Source organism: Diaphorina citri, unplaced genomic scaffold (assembly GCF_000475195.1).
Source record: "Diaphorina citri unplaced genomic scaffold, Diaci psyllid genome assembly version 1.1 scaffold42, whole genome shotgun sequence".
Lineage (NCBI taxonomy): Eukaryota > Metazoa > Arthropoda > Insecta > Hemiptera > Psyllidae > Diaphorina > Diaphorina citri.
Genome location: NW_007377479.1, coordinates 508,284 through 524,046, shown reverse-complemented (window position 1 = coordinate 524,046; position 15,763 = coordinate 508,284). Strand labels below are relative to the sequence as shown.

At 40.5% G+C, this 15,763-nt stretch overlaps 2 protein-coding genes across 2 annotated transcripts in view; both read right to left on the bottom strand.

The window, feature by feature from the left end:
• LOC103514086 (sodium channel protein 60E-like) overlaps window positions 1-15,763 on the bottom strand; it is a gene marked incomplete at its 3' end in the record, with an annotated part of 49,620 nt that overhangs the window by 11,076 nt on the left and 22,781 nt on the right. The window contains 8 exon segments of the mRNA XM_026826919.1: window positions 4,661-4,879; window positions 5,177-5,260; window positions 5,782-6,004; window positions 6,369-6,435; window positions 7,867-7,982; window positions 8,762-8,861; window positions 8,923-9,022; window positions 11,783-12,002. Of these exon segments, the coding sequence (XP_026682720.1) occupies window positions 4,661-4,879; window positions 5,177-5,260; window positions 5,782-6,004; window positions 6,369-6,435; window positions 7,867-7,982; window positions 8,762-8,861; window positions 8,923-9,022; window positions 11,783-12,002 (1,129 nt within the window).
• On the bottom strand, window positions 5,445-8,857 carry LOC113469375 (ras-related GTP-binding protein A-like). The gene is made up of 4 exons (XM_026827023.1): window positions 8,762-8,857; window positions 6,369-6,435; window positions 5,782-6,004; window positions 5,445-5,497 (listed from the first exon to the last, which is right to left on the bottom strand). Exons 1-4 carry the CDS (start codon window positions 8,850-8,852, stop codon window positions 5,447-5,449), a joined length of 432 nt encoding a protein of 143 aa, XP_026682824.1. The 5' UTR covers window positions 8,853-8,857; the 3' UTR covers window positions 5,445-5,446.

Genomic DNA, 15,763 nt, shown 5'->3' with positions numbered 1-15,763 from the left:
TTTTTTTTGTAAATTTGGGGTTTTTTTTTTTTTTTTTTTTTTTTTTTTTTTTTTTTTTCACATTTTCTCACACAAAATAATGAGCTCTGATCTTGAAATTTGTCGCGACGACCTATGAACTCAAAGCGAGTAAGTTTTAGATAACACTTCAGTCGATCATTTAAGCCCGGTTTTAGCGTTACCTATGTTAAGCTACGCCGAGGAAGGCCAATAAATGGGTGGGTGGCTTAAAGTTAATTGGGTAATTGTATTTTTTTTTTTTTTTTCACATTTTCTCACACAAAATAATGAGCTCTGATCTTGAAATTTGTCGCGACGACCTATGAACTCAAAGCGAGTAAGTTTTAGATAACACTTCAGTCGATCATTTAAGACCGGTTTTAGCGTTATCTATGTTAAGCTACGCCGAGCAAGGCCAATAAATGGATGGGTGACTTAAAGTTAATTGAGTAATTGTGGGATTTTTTTTTCACATTTTCTCACACAATTGAGCTCTGATCTTGAAATTTGTCGCGACGACCTATGAACTCAAAGCGAGAAAGTTTTAGATAACACTTCAGTCGATCATTTAAGACCGGTTTTAGCGTTACTTATGTTAAGCTACGCCGAGGAAGGCCAATAAATGGATGGGCGACTTAAACATTATATTGGGAATCAAGGGAGAACGGGCTCTAGTCTTGATTTCAAATCATTACATGAAAGTAAAATCAACAAAAAATCAAATCAAGAATAATAATAAACTGAATATTAAATAAAATAGGTAGGTACATAAATACTGATTTTCTTGAACCAAGATCGAAAAATTCCCGGAGGGACGGGCCCCGCTTATTTTTCCACACATGATGGGCTATTTATACTTCCCGTCCCTTTTTCCCTTCTTGTACCATTTTGTACCTTTCTTCTATTTTTACCTTTCTTTACCTCTCTCTCTCTCTCTCTCTCTCTCTCTCTCTCTCTCTCTCTCTCTCTCGTTTTTTCTATTTTTACCTCGTTTTTTTTTCTTCCTCTTCTTCTTCTTCTTCTTCCTTTTCGTCATCATTTATTAACCTTCTTCCCAGAGCTCTTACCTATCTTGCTATCTCAGTACGTAGTAGGCTAGTAGGTACAGTAAGACAAAAAAAAGTTGGAATAAACCAGCCTAGTTAGCTTGGTTGATAGCGCGGCTGCCTTGTAAGCGCTAGGCCGCGGGTTCGATTCCCGCCCGGGGCGGATTTTATCCTGATGGGATAATGTTCGTTCTCGGAACGGCTGGCTTTCCTCCTATTCTGTCTTCCTTCTCTCTTCAATTTCGGGACGATAAGACCTTAGCAGTTAGAATTCCCTCTGTCAAACCTCTTAAAAAAAGAAAAAAAAAAAGTTTCAACATGGATCATGGATGTGTACGTATTTCTCTGAACGCCCGCCTATAGGAAACAAGATGTAGGAATAGATCGAGAGAAAGAGGAAAGATAAAAAAAGAGAGAGAGAGAGAGAGAGAGAGAGAGAGAGAGAGAGAGAGTAAGAGATAGTGAAACATATTATTATGTAAAGAGAAGACAGGAGAGCTACATGTACAATACATGTTTGTGAACAGAAAGAGGGAGGGAAGGAGATAGAGAGAGAGAGAGAGAAAAGAGAAAGAGGGAATGAAGGAAAGAGAGAGAGTGTGTGTGTGTGAGAGAGAGAGGGAGAGGACAAAATGGTGTTGTTTACGTAATGAGATTTTAAACGAGTCCCATTTATAAGATGTAAGAGAGAGAGAATATGTTAAGGAAATAGAGGAGAGAGAGAAAGAGAGAGACGGAGGAGGGAGTGGAAGAGAAAGAGATGGGAGAAAGAAAGGGAGGGAGGAGAAGGGAGAGAGAAAGAAATAGACCAGTCCCATATATAAGATGTAAGAGAGAGAGAATATGTTAAGGAAATAGAGGAGAGAGAGAAAGAGAGAGACGGAGGAGGGAGTGGAAGAGAAAGAGATGGGAGAAAGAAAGGGAGGGAGGAGAAGGGAGAGAGAAAGAAATAGACCAGTCCCATATATAAGATGTAAGAGAGAGAGAATATGTTAAGGAAATAGAGGAGAGAGAGAAAGAGAGAGACGGAGGAGGGAGTGGAAGAGAAAGAGATGGGAGAAAGAAAGGGAGGGAGGAGAAGGGAGAGAGAAAGAAATAGACCAGTCCCATATATAAGATGTAAGAGAGAGAGAGAGAGAGAATATGTTAAGAAATGGAGGAGGGAGAGAGAGAAAGAGAGACGGGGGAGAGGGGGGGGAGGAGAGTGAGAGAGATAAGAGGAGCCCCATTTATAAGATGTAGGGAAAGAGAGAGAAAAAGAGAGATGGGAAAAAGAAAGACAGAGAGACAGGAGGGAGAGAGAAAGAGATAGACGAGACCCATTTAGAAGGTGTAGAATATGTTGAGAACATAGAGCAGAGAGTGAGAGAGAGAGAGAGAGAGAGAGAGAGGAGGTAGGGAAGAGAGGGAAATAGATAAAAAGATACGGGGAAAGGAGATAGATGGAAAACAGGAGAGAGAGAGAGAGAGAAATGAGGAGAAAAGAGAGAGAGAGAAATGAGGGGAAAGTTAAACAGGGAGTATACCAGCCTGAAATGATCCCTGTTAAACAGGGAGTACACCAGCCTGAAATGATCCCTGTTAAACAGGGAGTACACCAGCCTGAAATGATCCCTGTTAAACAGGGAGTACACCAGCCTGAAATGATCCCTGTTAAACAGGGAGTACACCAGCCTGAAATGATCCCTGTTAAACAGGGAGTACACCAGCCTGAAATGATCCCTGTTAAACAGGGAGTACACCAGCCTGAAATGATCCCTGTTAAACAGGGAGTACACCAGCCTGAAATGATCCCTGTTAAACAGGGAGTACACCAGCCTGAAATGATCCCTGTTAAACAGGGAGTACACCAGCCTGAAATGATCCCTGTTAAACAGGGAGTACACCAGCCTGAAATGATCCCTGTTAAACAGGGAGTACACCAGCCTGAAATGATCCCTGTTAAACAGGGAGTACACCAGCCTGAAATGATCCCTGTTAAACAGGGAGTACACCAGCCTGAAATGATCCCTGTTAAACAGGGAGTACACCAGCCTGAAATGATCCCTGTTAAACAGGGAGTACACCAGCCTGAAATGATCCCTGTTAAACAGGGAGTACACCAGCCTGAAATGATCCCTGTTAAACAGGGAGTACACCAGCCTGAAATGATCCCTGTTAAACAGGGAGTACACCAGCCTGAAATGATCCCTGTTAAACAGGGAGTACACCAGCCTGAAATGATCCCTGTTAAACAGGGAGTACACCAGCCTGAAATGATCCCTGTTAAACAGGGAGTACACCAGCCTGAAATGATCCCTGTTAAACAGGGAGTACACCAGCCTGAAATGATCCCTGTTAAACAGGGAGTACACCAGCCTGAAATGTAATAATAATAATAATAATAATAATAATAATAATAATAATAATAATAATAATAATAATAATAATAATAATAATAATAATAATAGTAATAATAATAATAATAATACCTATGATATGCATATTGTACACGAGGAATAGAGGGCGGGAGATATCTATTGACAAGGGGATAGAAGGGGTTAAAAAATGAAATGAAATATTTTACAGAACAAGGGGCGGGGTGTAACTATTGATGACAAGAGGACGAAAGGGGTTAAAACTTTTTTTTTAATAATAATTATTAATTAAAAACCCCTTTCTCTCTCTCCCTCTCTCTTTCTCTCTCTTTTATAATTATTTCTCTTGCTTTATATTTCTCTCTCTTCTTCTATCCTTCCTATTTCTCTCTCTCTCTCTCTCTTTATATCTATCTCTCTATCTCTCTCTCACCACTATTTTTTAATGAATAACAATAACTCTTTCTCGGGCAGGTATACGGTCTGATTGTATCTAGCTACCTATTTGTACAACTGTCAGCATTTAATTGAATAGAGGAGACGTTTTTTTTTTTTTTTTTTTTTTTTTTTTTTTTTTTTTTTTAGCGGGAACTGTAAGGTCTGACAGAGGGAACTGTAGGTAAATACTAAGGTTTTATATTTTACTGTCCCGAAAGCGAAGAGAGAAGGAAGACAGGATAGGAGAAAGGCAGACTGTCTGAGATCAAACCTCATCTGTTCTGGATAAATTCCGCCCCAGGCGGGAATCGAAGGGGAAGTGAAATGAGAAACAGGCATTTAACTCGCGCTGGGTTCGCATCATATCCTTGTCGGAGTGAAAAACACAGCTCAAGTCGAATTTCAATGTTGGAGAGAGGTAGGACTTTATTGTTAAAACTCCTTCAAGATTAACAAGTAAGCATGTGAATAGTTGATCCCATGGAATTTTTCACGCCGAATCGAATGGTGAAACTTTTAGAACTGTCCGACTTACAGTTGAGAAGTTGCGGTTCCCCTCCATGCGCTTCCATCGGACTTCCCAGTTGACGTGGATACATATATGTACTTACCTACAGCTGAGTTTGAACTGTTTGATAATGTTGGATATTTTCTCGAAGCGATGTATATCCCGATGTTCCTGTTGGTTGGTTTTTTTTTTTTTTTTTTTTTTTTTCCTTTTCTTTTTTTTTCGTAAATTCCGAAATGGGATGTCGAAAATAATCATACTTCATAGATTTGTGATATTCGTATAAGTTTAACGCGTATACATATATGTACGTACCTACAGCTCAGTTTGAACTGTTTGATAATGTTGGATATTTTCTCGAAGCGATGTATATCCCGATGTTCCTTTCTCTGACAATGTGAAATGACCAGGAACGTGGCTCTCTCAAACAGAAGCACTTCATCCCCATCCATGAGTGTGGCGAATAGATGTAGAGACTGCTCTAATTCCTTCACGTTGGGGATTAGTTGATAGACGATGGACGACCATGCCTACGGATAGAGGATGTGGGTAGTTAAAAAAAAGGCATTTTAATTGTGTTAAGCAAAAATGCTTGTCAAAAATGTCGTTCCCTGCTTAATGCAGTACGCTAAATTTTATGACTTGACTTGAACTCGAACCACCAATCTTCAGATCCAAAGTCCACCGCGCTAACTACTACACCACTGAGGTTGGTTGACATGGGTAGTTAAAGGGTGCGAAATGGGCGATTAGAAATATCGATTAGAAATATCATTTGAAAAAGAAGAATTTGAAAGAAGACGAAGAAAAATAAGAAGAGGAGGAGCATCCATGAGTGTGGCGAATAGATGTAGAGACTGCTCTAATTCCTTCACGTTGGGGATTAGTTGATAGACGATGGACGACCATGCCTATGGATAGAGGATGTGGGTAGTTAAAAAAAAAGGCATTTTAATTGTGTTAAGCAAAAATGCTTGTCAAAAATGTCGTTCCCTGCTTAATGCAGTACGCTAAATTTTATGGCTTGACTTGAACTCGAACCACCAATCTTTAGATCCAAAGTTCACCGCGCTAACCACTACACTACTGAGGTTGGTTCACATGGGTAGGGATAACTTCCTTATGTGTTCCGATCTGTCTTTGAAAATCTGCGAACAAAATTTCGTATTGTATGCCTCGAAATGAAAAAGGAAAAAAGATTACATGGATCTCATTTATTTGAGAAGTTGACCACATCTAAGTACGGTTAGTACGGGTTCTGAAGTCTCTAGCCATGTTAATTGGCATCGTGTGAACTTGTACTTTTTCTTTTAAAGCAGAGAGAACCCTTTGAAGAACTGCCAGCTAGCCTGGCTGGTTAGGGTTAGCTGTTCTCCTTCCTGTTTATAGTCCCACAGCCAGACACGTACACAAGGTCGGTTTTTATACTCACCACATCTCGTTGATTCTCATGAACCAGATCGATCTTGTGAATCAGACAGAACACCTTGGAGTCAGGCGAATTGTGCAGCATAGCTTCCAAACAGGACTGATAGTAATGTAGATCCCTATCCAACTCTCTACTCTCAACATCAAATACATAGATGAGTACAGCAACGTTACGGAAGATGTTGTCACGTTGACTAGTGAAGTAGTTCTCCATGAATGCCTCTTGTCTGTGAACATGTTTGGAGTGAGATTTTGTTACTTTCTATTACCAATTTGTATAAAATAGTGCTTATTTATACTGCTTGCATAGAACTGAAAAGCCCCTTTACTTCAGCAGTACTTTTATTAAGGATACTACTATTTTTGAGGGCAAATTCTCACCTTATACCTATTAAGAATAAAATTCCACACCTCGGTTGGTATTGAACCACCCACGCCCTCCTGTTTACCAGGTGAGCGTCTTGACCACTACACCACCGAGGCAAGTATAGGGAACCTATCAACCTATACAAGGTAATGACTGTCATGATGATAATAATAAAAACAAATTAACTCACTTTGAAAAGTCAAGTAGTGTAAGTGTAAACTTACCCTCCACAGTCCCACAAATTGAGAACAAGATTTCCCAGGAATCTGACGTGAGAATGCTCCACTTCGACTGAAAGAAAGTGAAATAAACACCGGAATTAGGTAAGCAAGTGAAATGCAAGTAATTTGACAAGATTTCCCAGGAATCTGACGTGAGAATGCTCCACTTCGACTGAAAGAAAGTGAAATAAACACCGGAATTAGGTAAGCAAGTGAAGTGCAAGTAATTTCATCAGTAGTTACTTCAATAACACTCAGGCCAAATTTTTCTAGTTCTAGATGTAGAAGTAAGTAGTGCTTTTAATTGACACGTATACCCAGGTAAACCTAAACGTGTGTGGCCGGCCTTAGACTGTCGTTAAAAGCCTCAAAATTCAATTTCTTCATTTTGGCCAGTCGTCTTTATTCGTCATTACCCAGGAATCTGACGTGAGAATGCTCCACTTCGACTGAAAGAAAGTGAAATAAACACCGGAATTAGGTAAGCAAGTGAAATGCAAGTACCTAATTTGATCAGTAGTTACTTCAATAACACTCAACTTCATATATTGCTCCCCCACAAGCGGTACCCTTTGTCATCTTGGCAGCCTGCTGGTGAGCAGGAAGGCGGCTGTTCCAGCATTTCTCCCTGGGACGGGTTTTTCGCGCGAACTTTCATTCACACTGGAGCTTAGAGAAATTTCGTCCAAATGTGACATACATGGTTGGAAAGGTCGTCTTCTATCACAACCTCACACGTCGGAATAAACGCTATCACACGCTCAAAATCCAACTCGAAGAAAAACCCTTTCAAAAGTCTGTGGAGTTGACTATCTGTGGAATATTATCATTTCAGTGGGATATTTTCTTCTTCTATCATTACCTCACGCGTCGGAATAACCGCTAGAATCCACACGCTCAAAATCCAACTCGAAAAAAACCCCCTCTCGAAAGTCTGTGGAGTTACTGTCTGTAGAGTATCGGCCACTGGTTCGACTACCGCAGGGGCGGACTTTATCCAAAACTGATGAGTTTTGTTCACGGAATGGCTGGCTTTCTCTTATCCCGTCCTCTCTTCGATTTCCGGACGATAAGACCTTACCAATTACAGTTCCCTCGATCAAACCTCTTCAGAAATTGATCAATTTTACATTCCTTATTTCTAATGCCCGACACACGCTCATACGGTCTGACAGACCGCGTAGTCCGTCAGACAGTCTGACCGTGTGTGGCAGAAAAATCTCGAGACCTGGTCTCTGTGAAGCTTTTCCCGCCAAACACGTTTCCACCTGGCCTTAGAGGTGTCGACGAGAGTATACCTACCTCGGTGGTGTAGTGGTCAAGGCGCTCGCCTGGTAAACAGGAGGGCGTGGGTTCAATCCCAGCTGAGGAGGTATGGAATTTTATCAATATAATTTGAGAATTTGACAATAATAGTAGTAGCCTACTGCTGGAGTAAAGGGACTTTACAGTCCTATGCGAGCAGTATAAATAAGCACTATTGTTATAAGTTGTTACTTACGTATGTTGGGATCAGATATGACTACCATGACGAAAGTGTTGGAGGTGAACTCATCTATGAACGCTGCAAACTGAGAGTTGCGTACTTCCATTGAATGAAACGCGGCAGCCACTTTGCTGAAAATTGAGAGATGACACAAAAACTCAGAGGGGAAAGGTTGATATAAAAAAAAAAGTTTCATAGAGGGAACTGTGACAGCTAAGGTTCCGAAAACGAAGAGAGAGGGAAGACAGGATAGGAGAAAGCCAGCCACTCCGAGAACAAACCTTATCCGATAAGGATAAAATCTGCCCCAGGGAGTAATCGAACCGAAGACCCAGCGCTTACAAGGTAGACGCTCTACCCTCCAATTTTTCGGCAAAATCACAAGTTTGGGTCGGGGTGGTGTTTTCTGGCTTTAAAGACGAATTTCTAAGTCAGATTTTTTTTTTCTCGCAAATTCCGAAATCTAATGGCGAAAATCATACTACATATACTTCGTAGATTCGTATAAGTTTAACCCGTATAATTCTCTATTCCAGGAGTTCCAGAACATCATGGGAGTCAAAATGAACCAGGTGGATTCAGACGTGGATTTGGAGCGTGCATTTGATCTGTTTGACGATGATGAAACAGGAACAATTACGCTCAGGAATTTACGCCGGGTGGCAAGACAATTGGGAGAAGACGAGGGCGAAGAAGAATTGCAGGCTATGATAGATGCAGCAGACAGGAGGGGGGTGGGGGAGGTGAGCCTAGAGGATTTCAAACATGTCATGCGGAAGGCAACATGGGCAAAATGAGACATTGCAATGTAAAATTAATTTGCTTTATATTTTCAAATTAATAAAACTACTTCATGGTCCAAATGGTACACATGTCACGAGTTTTTTCCTTACAATTTTTCTATACTTACTTGTAGCACCCAGCCGTTTGGTGTCTCTGGCAATATAATTGGCAAAGATGATAGATCTCATACTTGTCTTTCCAGACCCACTCTTTCCCATGAGAAGTACCTGAAATGTAGTGACAAGTTTTCAATCATGAGTTTTTTCCTTACAATTTTTCTATACTTACTTGTAGCACCCAGCCGTTTGGTGTCTCTGGCAATATAATTGGCAAAGATGATGGATCTCATACTCGTCTTTCCAGACCCACTCTTTCCCATGAGAAGTACCTGAAATGTAGTGACAAGTTTTCAAAATTATGAAGTACCTACCTACCTATGTAGATACCAACATACCTATTTCAGTTAATTCATACTCGTCTTTCCAGACCCACTCTTTCCCATGAGAAGTACCTGAAATGTAGTGACAAGTTTTCAAAATTATGAAGTACCTACCTAACTATGTAGATACCAACATACCTATTTCACTTAATTATTGAAGTTTGTTCACTACAGCACTATTACCTAGATATTTAAATGGGTATTTTTCACCTGTGTTCCTTCTCTCTTCGATTTCGGGACGATAAGACCATAGCAGTTACAGTTCCCTCTGTCAAACCTCTTAAAAAAAAAGTTCCCTCTATCAAACGTCTTACAATAATAAAATTAATGAAAACAAAGAACTAAAAAGTCTATAGTAACTAGTGGCCCCAAAAAGACCCAAAAACCACAACCCCGACCCAAAGTTGTGACTTTCGTCAGAAATGAATAGCACACCCCTAAAGATAATTTAGGTAAAAATCAGGTGTGAACATCACACGACTTTCCTTATCCTATTGAATGATGCTTATTTGAGTGTTCTTTTACCCTAACTTTTACAATACCTCTAACCGTTTAGTCGATATAGCTGAAAACCGCCAGAAAACGGTAGAAAACCGCCAAAAGCGGTCAATATATCGCCAACCGCAGCACCTATCTCAACTAAACGTTTTGAGTTGCATCCTTGTCACATTTGTAAACTCCATACCAAATTTCAGGTCTCTAGCTCTTACCGTTCTCGAGATATTTTGTTTACAGACAGACAGACACACACACGGACCAATGGCTGAAACTTTGGATTTAGGGTCTAGGGACCTCAAAACGTGTTTTGGCACTAAAAACTGACCATCGAAAATTTGACCCGATTACATTACTTTCCTTCCTATAGGATAAGGAAAGTAAAAAGTGATACAATCCTTTCTTGCAAAAAATTTCAGACCTAGGGTAGTGGTACCCCAATGTGGTCCCCACTCCCCCCCAAATTTGTCCACAAAATAAATTAATGATTTATCTCTAGTTTCCACCATTTCGTTTGAAAGCGAAATATTTTGCAAGTGTCCCTCCTCTTCCTCCTTTCTTCTTCCTCCTCCCCCCTCTTCTCGTGTTTTGGCACTAAAAACTGACCATCGAAAATTTGACCCGATTACATTACTTTCCTTCCTATAGGATAAGGAAAGTAAAAAGTGATACAATCCTTTCTTGCAAAAAATTTCAGACCTAGGGTAGTGGTACCCCAATGTGGTCCCCACTCCCCCCCAAATTTGTCCACAAAATAAATTAATGATTTATCTCTAGTTTCCACCATTTCGTTTGAAAGCGAAATATTTTGCAAGTGTCCCTCCTCTTCCTCCTTTCTTCTTCCTCCTCCCCCCTCTTCTCCTTCTTCTTCTTCTTCTTCTGTTTCCTCTTCTTCTTCTGCTTCCTCTTCTCCTTCTTCTTCTGCTTCCTCTCCTCCTTCTTCTTCTTCTGCTTCCTCTTCTTCTGCTTCCTCTTCTCCTTCTTCTTCTGCTTCCTCTTCTTCTTCCTCTTCTTCTGCTGCTTCCTCTTCTTCTTCTCCTCCTCCTTCTTCTTCTGCTTCCTCTTCTTCTTCTGCTTCCTCTTCTTCTTCTTCTGCTTCCTCTTCTTCTTCTTCTGCTTCTTCTTCTTCTTCCTCTTTTCCTCTTTTTCTTTCTTTTTCTCCCTCGTCCTCTCCTATATCTAATTGAATCCTTCCCCTCTTCTCATCCGTTTTCTCCTCCTTTTTCTTCTCTCTTGTTCTTTCTCGTCCCCTCCTCTTTGTTTTTAATTGAAATAGTGAGAGAGAGAGGGAGAGGACAAAATGGTGTTGTTTACGTAATGAGATTTTAAACGAGTCCCATTTATAAGATGTAAGAGAGAGAGAATATGTTAAGGAAATAGAGGAGAGAGAGAAAGAGAGAGACGGAGGAGGGAGTGGAAGAGAAAGAGATGGGAGAAAGAAAGGGAGGGAGGAGAAGGGAGAGAGAAAGAAATAGACCAGTCCCATATATAAGATGTAAGAGAGAGAGAGAGAGAGAATATGTTAAGAAATGGAGGAGGGAGAGAGAGAAAGAGAGACGGGGGAGAGGGGGGGGAGGAGAGTGAGAGAGATAAGAGGAGCCCCATTTATAAGATGTAGGGAAAGAGAGAGAAAAAGAGAGATGGGAAAAAGAAAGACAGAGAGACAGGAGGGAGAGAGAAAGAGATAGAAGAGAAATCTGGACCTTCTCTTATAAGTTTTGCGAATGTCAGCAAATTTATGAATAGTTCTCCTTCCTACATAGTTAATAGATACGAGTAATACAAAAACATAGTTATAGGTAAACATAAAACAGAGATGGCTAGATTATTAGGTAGGTATACATATGAATAATTAAATAAATAAAAAAAAAAGAATTTTAATTATGTTGAGCATTAAATGCTTGTCACAAATGTCCTTCCTCGCTTAATGCACTACGCTAAATTTTGTCATTTCAACCTACCTAGTAAATTTAATGACTTGACTTGGACTCGAACCACCAACCTCCAGATCCAGAGTCCACCGTGCTAACCACTACACCACTGAGGATGGTTGAATAATTAAATAGTTGAAAGCAAAATACATACAGGGTGTTCAACCAAAAAGTGCCCCATAGAAAATTAACCCGTAAAATCAGTTTTTTGCCCCATAAAAGTCCCCAGTACACTTTTTTTCACTATGACTGGGCAAGAGCTCATTGGGTATTGGGTACGTACCATATTGTACACATTCTCCCAGTAGTCCAGCGTAATCAGTTGAAAAGTCGTCAACATGGACCACAGGAAGTTGTCAAAGTTCGTATATCCGTGGTTCGGATTGTCGCCGGCTTTCAGACAAACGTAGCCGGCAGGGCACTTGCGGGCGCCCGTGACGTTGCCGCAAATCACCGGGTCGTTATCCGGACTCATCAGCCAGTGCCGGTCGTTGTTGATCCATCTGGGGATGGAGAGACAGAAAGGGTTAAGCGGAAAACTCAAATACGAGGTCGAAATGTCGAAAAATTAGGTCTTTGGCCAGCCACTCAGTACTCAATATCCAGGTACACCTGACCACCTGATAAAGAGAGAGGAGGTAGGGAAGAGAGGGAAATAGATAAAAAGATACGGGGAAAGGAGATAGATGGAAAACAGGAGAGAGAGAGAGAGAGAGAAATGAGGAGAAAAGAGAGAGAGAGAAATGAGGGGAAAGTTAAACAGGGAGTATACCAGCCTGAAATGATCCCTGTTAAACAGGGAGAACACCAGCCTGAAATGATCCCTGTTAAACAGGGAGTACACCAGCCTGAAATGATCCCTGTTAAACAGGGAGTACACCAGCCTGAAATGATTCCTGTTAAACAGGGAGTATACCAGCCTGAAATGATCCCTGTTAAACAGGGAGTACACCAGCCTGAAATGATCCCTGTTAAATAGGTAGTACACCAGCCTGAAATGATCCCTGTTAAACAGGGAGTACACCAGCCTGAAATGATCCCTGTTAAACAGGGAGTACACCAGCCTGAAATGATCCCTGCTGAAGAAATAACAAAGGTTGAGTGCGAAGGGCATCTGCTCGTAAAATTTGTAGCCAAAACCAAATGTCAGCCCAAAGCATTCACCCTGGCTAGGGCTGATTGAGAGGCTGACGAAAAATGCCGACCCCGTTTGAACACGGGAAAAGGCGAAGAAAAAGATCATCAAGGTATCAGGTAGACCTGACAAACGGAGCTTTTCAGCCGTAGGTAACTGTCAGGTCTACCTGATAGTGTGTGTGCTCAAATGCTCATCACTCATCAGGTATCAGGTACATCTGACAGGCGGACCTGATCAGGCTCGTCAGGTCTACCTGATAGTGTGTGTGCTCAAATGCTTATCACTCATCAGGTATCAGGTACATCTGACAGGCGGACCTGATCAGGCTCGTCAGGTCTATCTGATAGTGTGTGTGCTCATCAGGTATCGGGTAGATCTGACAGGCGGACCTGATCAGGCCGGTCAGGTCTATCTGATAGTGAGTGTCTGGCATTAGGATAAAATTCGCCCCGGGCGGGTATAGAACACGGGAACTAGCACAAGGCAGGCTGGCTGTCTTCCTATTTTTGCCTATCCATTTTAGGCACCTATTTCTTCTGTAAAGCCTGTTCTATAAATTAAATTTATTTCCGTTCCTTCTACCCTCTTTCTCTTCCTCCTTCTAATTCCTTTTCTATTCTTCGTCCTCCTCCTTCTCCTTTTTCTCAACCTACTCGTAGAAACATAAATTTCCTGCTAAATAAATCTTAAACTTCAAATCCCAATAATATACTTCTCCCCTCTCCTCTTCTCTCTATCTTTCTTTCTTTAATTCTCTTTCTCTCTACATCTCTAACTTTCTCTCTTACTCGTTCTTTATTCCCCTAGTTTTTTCTCCCTTTCTCTCTCTCTCCGTCTCTTTCCCTCTCTCTCTATCTATCTATCTTTCTTACCTTCTCTTTCTCTCTCAGCTCTTCTCCTCTTTTTTAACTTCTCTTTTCTTTGTTTCTATTCTTCTTTCCATTTATCTTCTTATTCCATTTCTTATTCTTCTTCTTCTTCTTATTCCATTTCCTCTTCTTCTTCTTTTTTCAACTTTTCTTCTAACTCTCCTCCCCCTCTGTTCTTCTCCTTTCCCTCTTTACATTCTCTTCTTCCTAATGTCTTCTTCTCCTACACCTTTCCTCCTCCTCCTCCTCCTCCTCTACCTCCTTTTCTTTTTAACTTCAAGGAATATTCAACCTTTTCATCTTGCATACCTTTCTTTATATTTTCGCATTCCTTTACTTTTGTGAACTCTCTATTTTACCTTTTTATTCCTCTCTCTCTCTCTGTGTCTCTCTATCTTTCTCTCTCTCTCTCTCTCTCTCTCTGTCTCTCTCTCTCTTTCTGTCTCTCTCTATCTTTCTCTCTCTCTCTCTCTCTCTCTCTGCCTCTCTCTCTCTCTCTCTCTTCGACTAGATTCCCATTATTTGTTTATTATTATTATTATTATTATTATTATTCCCTTTCTACTTTCTTCTTTTGTGAACCTTATTTTCCCTCTCATATTTGTATTATTTGTTGTTCTTTTATCCCTATTTGACTTTTCTTCCCTCTCTCTCTCTCTCTCTCTCTCTCTCTTTCTCTCTCTGATCGCTATTTTCGTCTGCAGGACTTTGATGTTTTCTTTTTCTTCTTCTTCTGATCCTTTTATTTTATTTTCATTCTTGTTTGAAAACTACACCAAACCCTCTTTCTTTCCCTATTCTTTCTCTCTTTTCTTTCTTCTTCTTTTTCTTTCTTTTTGCATAGCAATCTCTCCCTCTGCTCTGGAATTCAACAGTTTTATGCTCCACAAAAGATCAGGCCCGTCAGGTCTATCTGATAGTGTGTGTGCTCATCAGGTATCGGGTAGACCTGACAGGCGGAGCTGATCAGGCCCGTCAGGTCTATCTGATAGCGAGTGGTTGGCATTAGGATAAAATTCGGCCCGGGTGGGAATAGAACACGGGAACTATCACAAGGCAGGCTGGCTGTCTTCCTATTTTTGCCTATCCATTTTAGGCACCTATTTCTTCTGTAAAGCCTGTTCATTAAATTAAATTTATTTCCATTCCTTCTACCCTCTTTCTCTTCCTCCTCCTCCTCCTCCTTCTAATTCCCTTTCTATTCTTCGTCCTCCTCCTTCTGCTTTTTCTCATCCTACTCGTAGAAACATAAATTTCCTGCTAAATAAATCTTAAACTTCAAATCCCAATAATATACTTCTCCCCCCTCTCTCTCTCTCTCTCTCTCTCTCTTTCTTTAATTCTCTTTCTCTCTCTTTCTTTCTTTCTTTCTTTAATTCTCTTTCTCTCTCTCTCTTTCTTTAATTCTCTTTCTCTCTACATCTCTAACTTTCTCTCCTACTCGTTCTTTATTCCCCTAGTTTTTCTCTCTCTCTATCTCTCTCTCCGTCTCTCGCTCTCTCCTTCCCTCTCTCTCTCTGTATCTATCTTTCTTACCTTCTCTTTCTCTCTCAGCTCTTCTCCTCTTTTTTAACTTCTCTTTTCTTTGTTTCTATTCTTCTTTCCATTTATCTTCTTATTCCATTTCTTATTCTTCTTCTTCTTCTTATTCCATTTCCTCTTCTTCTTCTTTTTTCAACTTTTCTTCTAACTCTCCTCCCCCTCTGTTCTTCTCCTTTCCCTCTTTACATTCTCTTCTTCCTAATGTCTTCTTCTCCTACACCTTTCCTCCTCCTCCTCCTCCTCCTCTACCTCCTTTTCTTTTTAACTTCAAGGAATATTCAACCTTTTCATCTTGCATACCTTTCTTTATATTTTCGCATTCCTTTACTTTTGTGAACTCTCTATTTTACCTTTTTATTCCTCTCTCTCTCTCTGTGTCTCTCTATCTTTCTCTCTCTCTCTCTCTCTCTGTCTCTCTCTCTTCGACTAGATTCCCATTATTTGTTTATTATTATTATTATTATTCCCTTTTTACTTTCTTCTTTTGTGAACCTTATTTACCCTCTCATATTTGTATTATTTGTTGTTCTTTTATTCCTATTTGACTTTACTTCTCTCTCTCTCTCTCTCTCTCTCTCCTTTTTCCCCTAAACAAAAATTGTCTCTTACTTTTATTTTTTTCCGTAAAGTCTTCTTCTTTCTTCTTTAGTTCAGGACGTCTGCTTTTATCGCTTGTGCTCTCTCTCCTACTCTCTGCTCTATCTCTCTCTCTCTC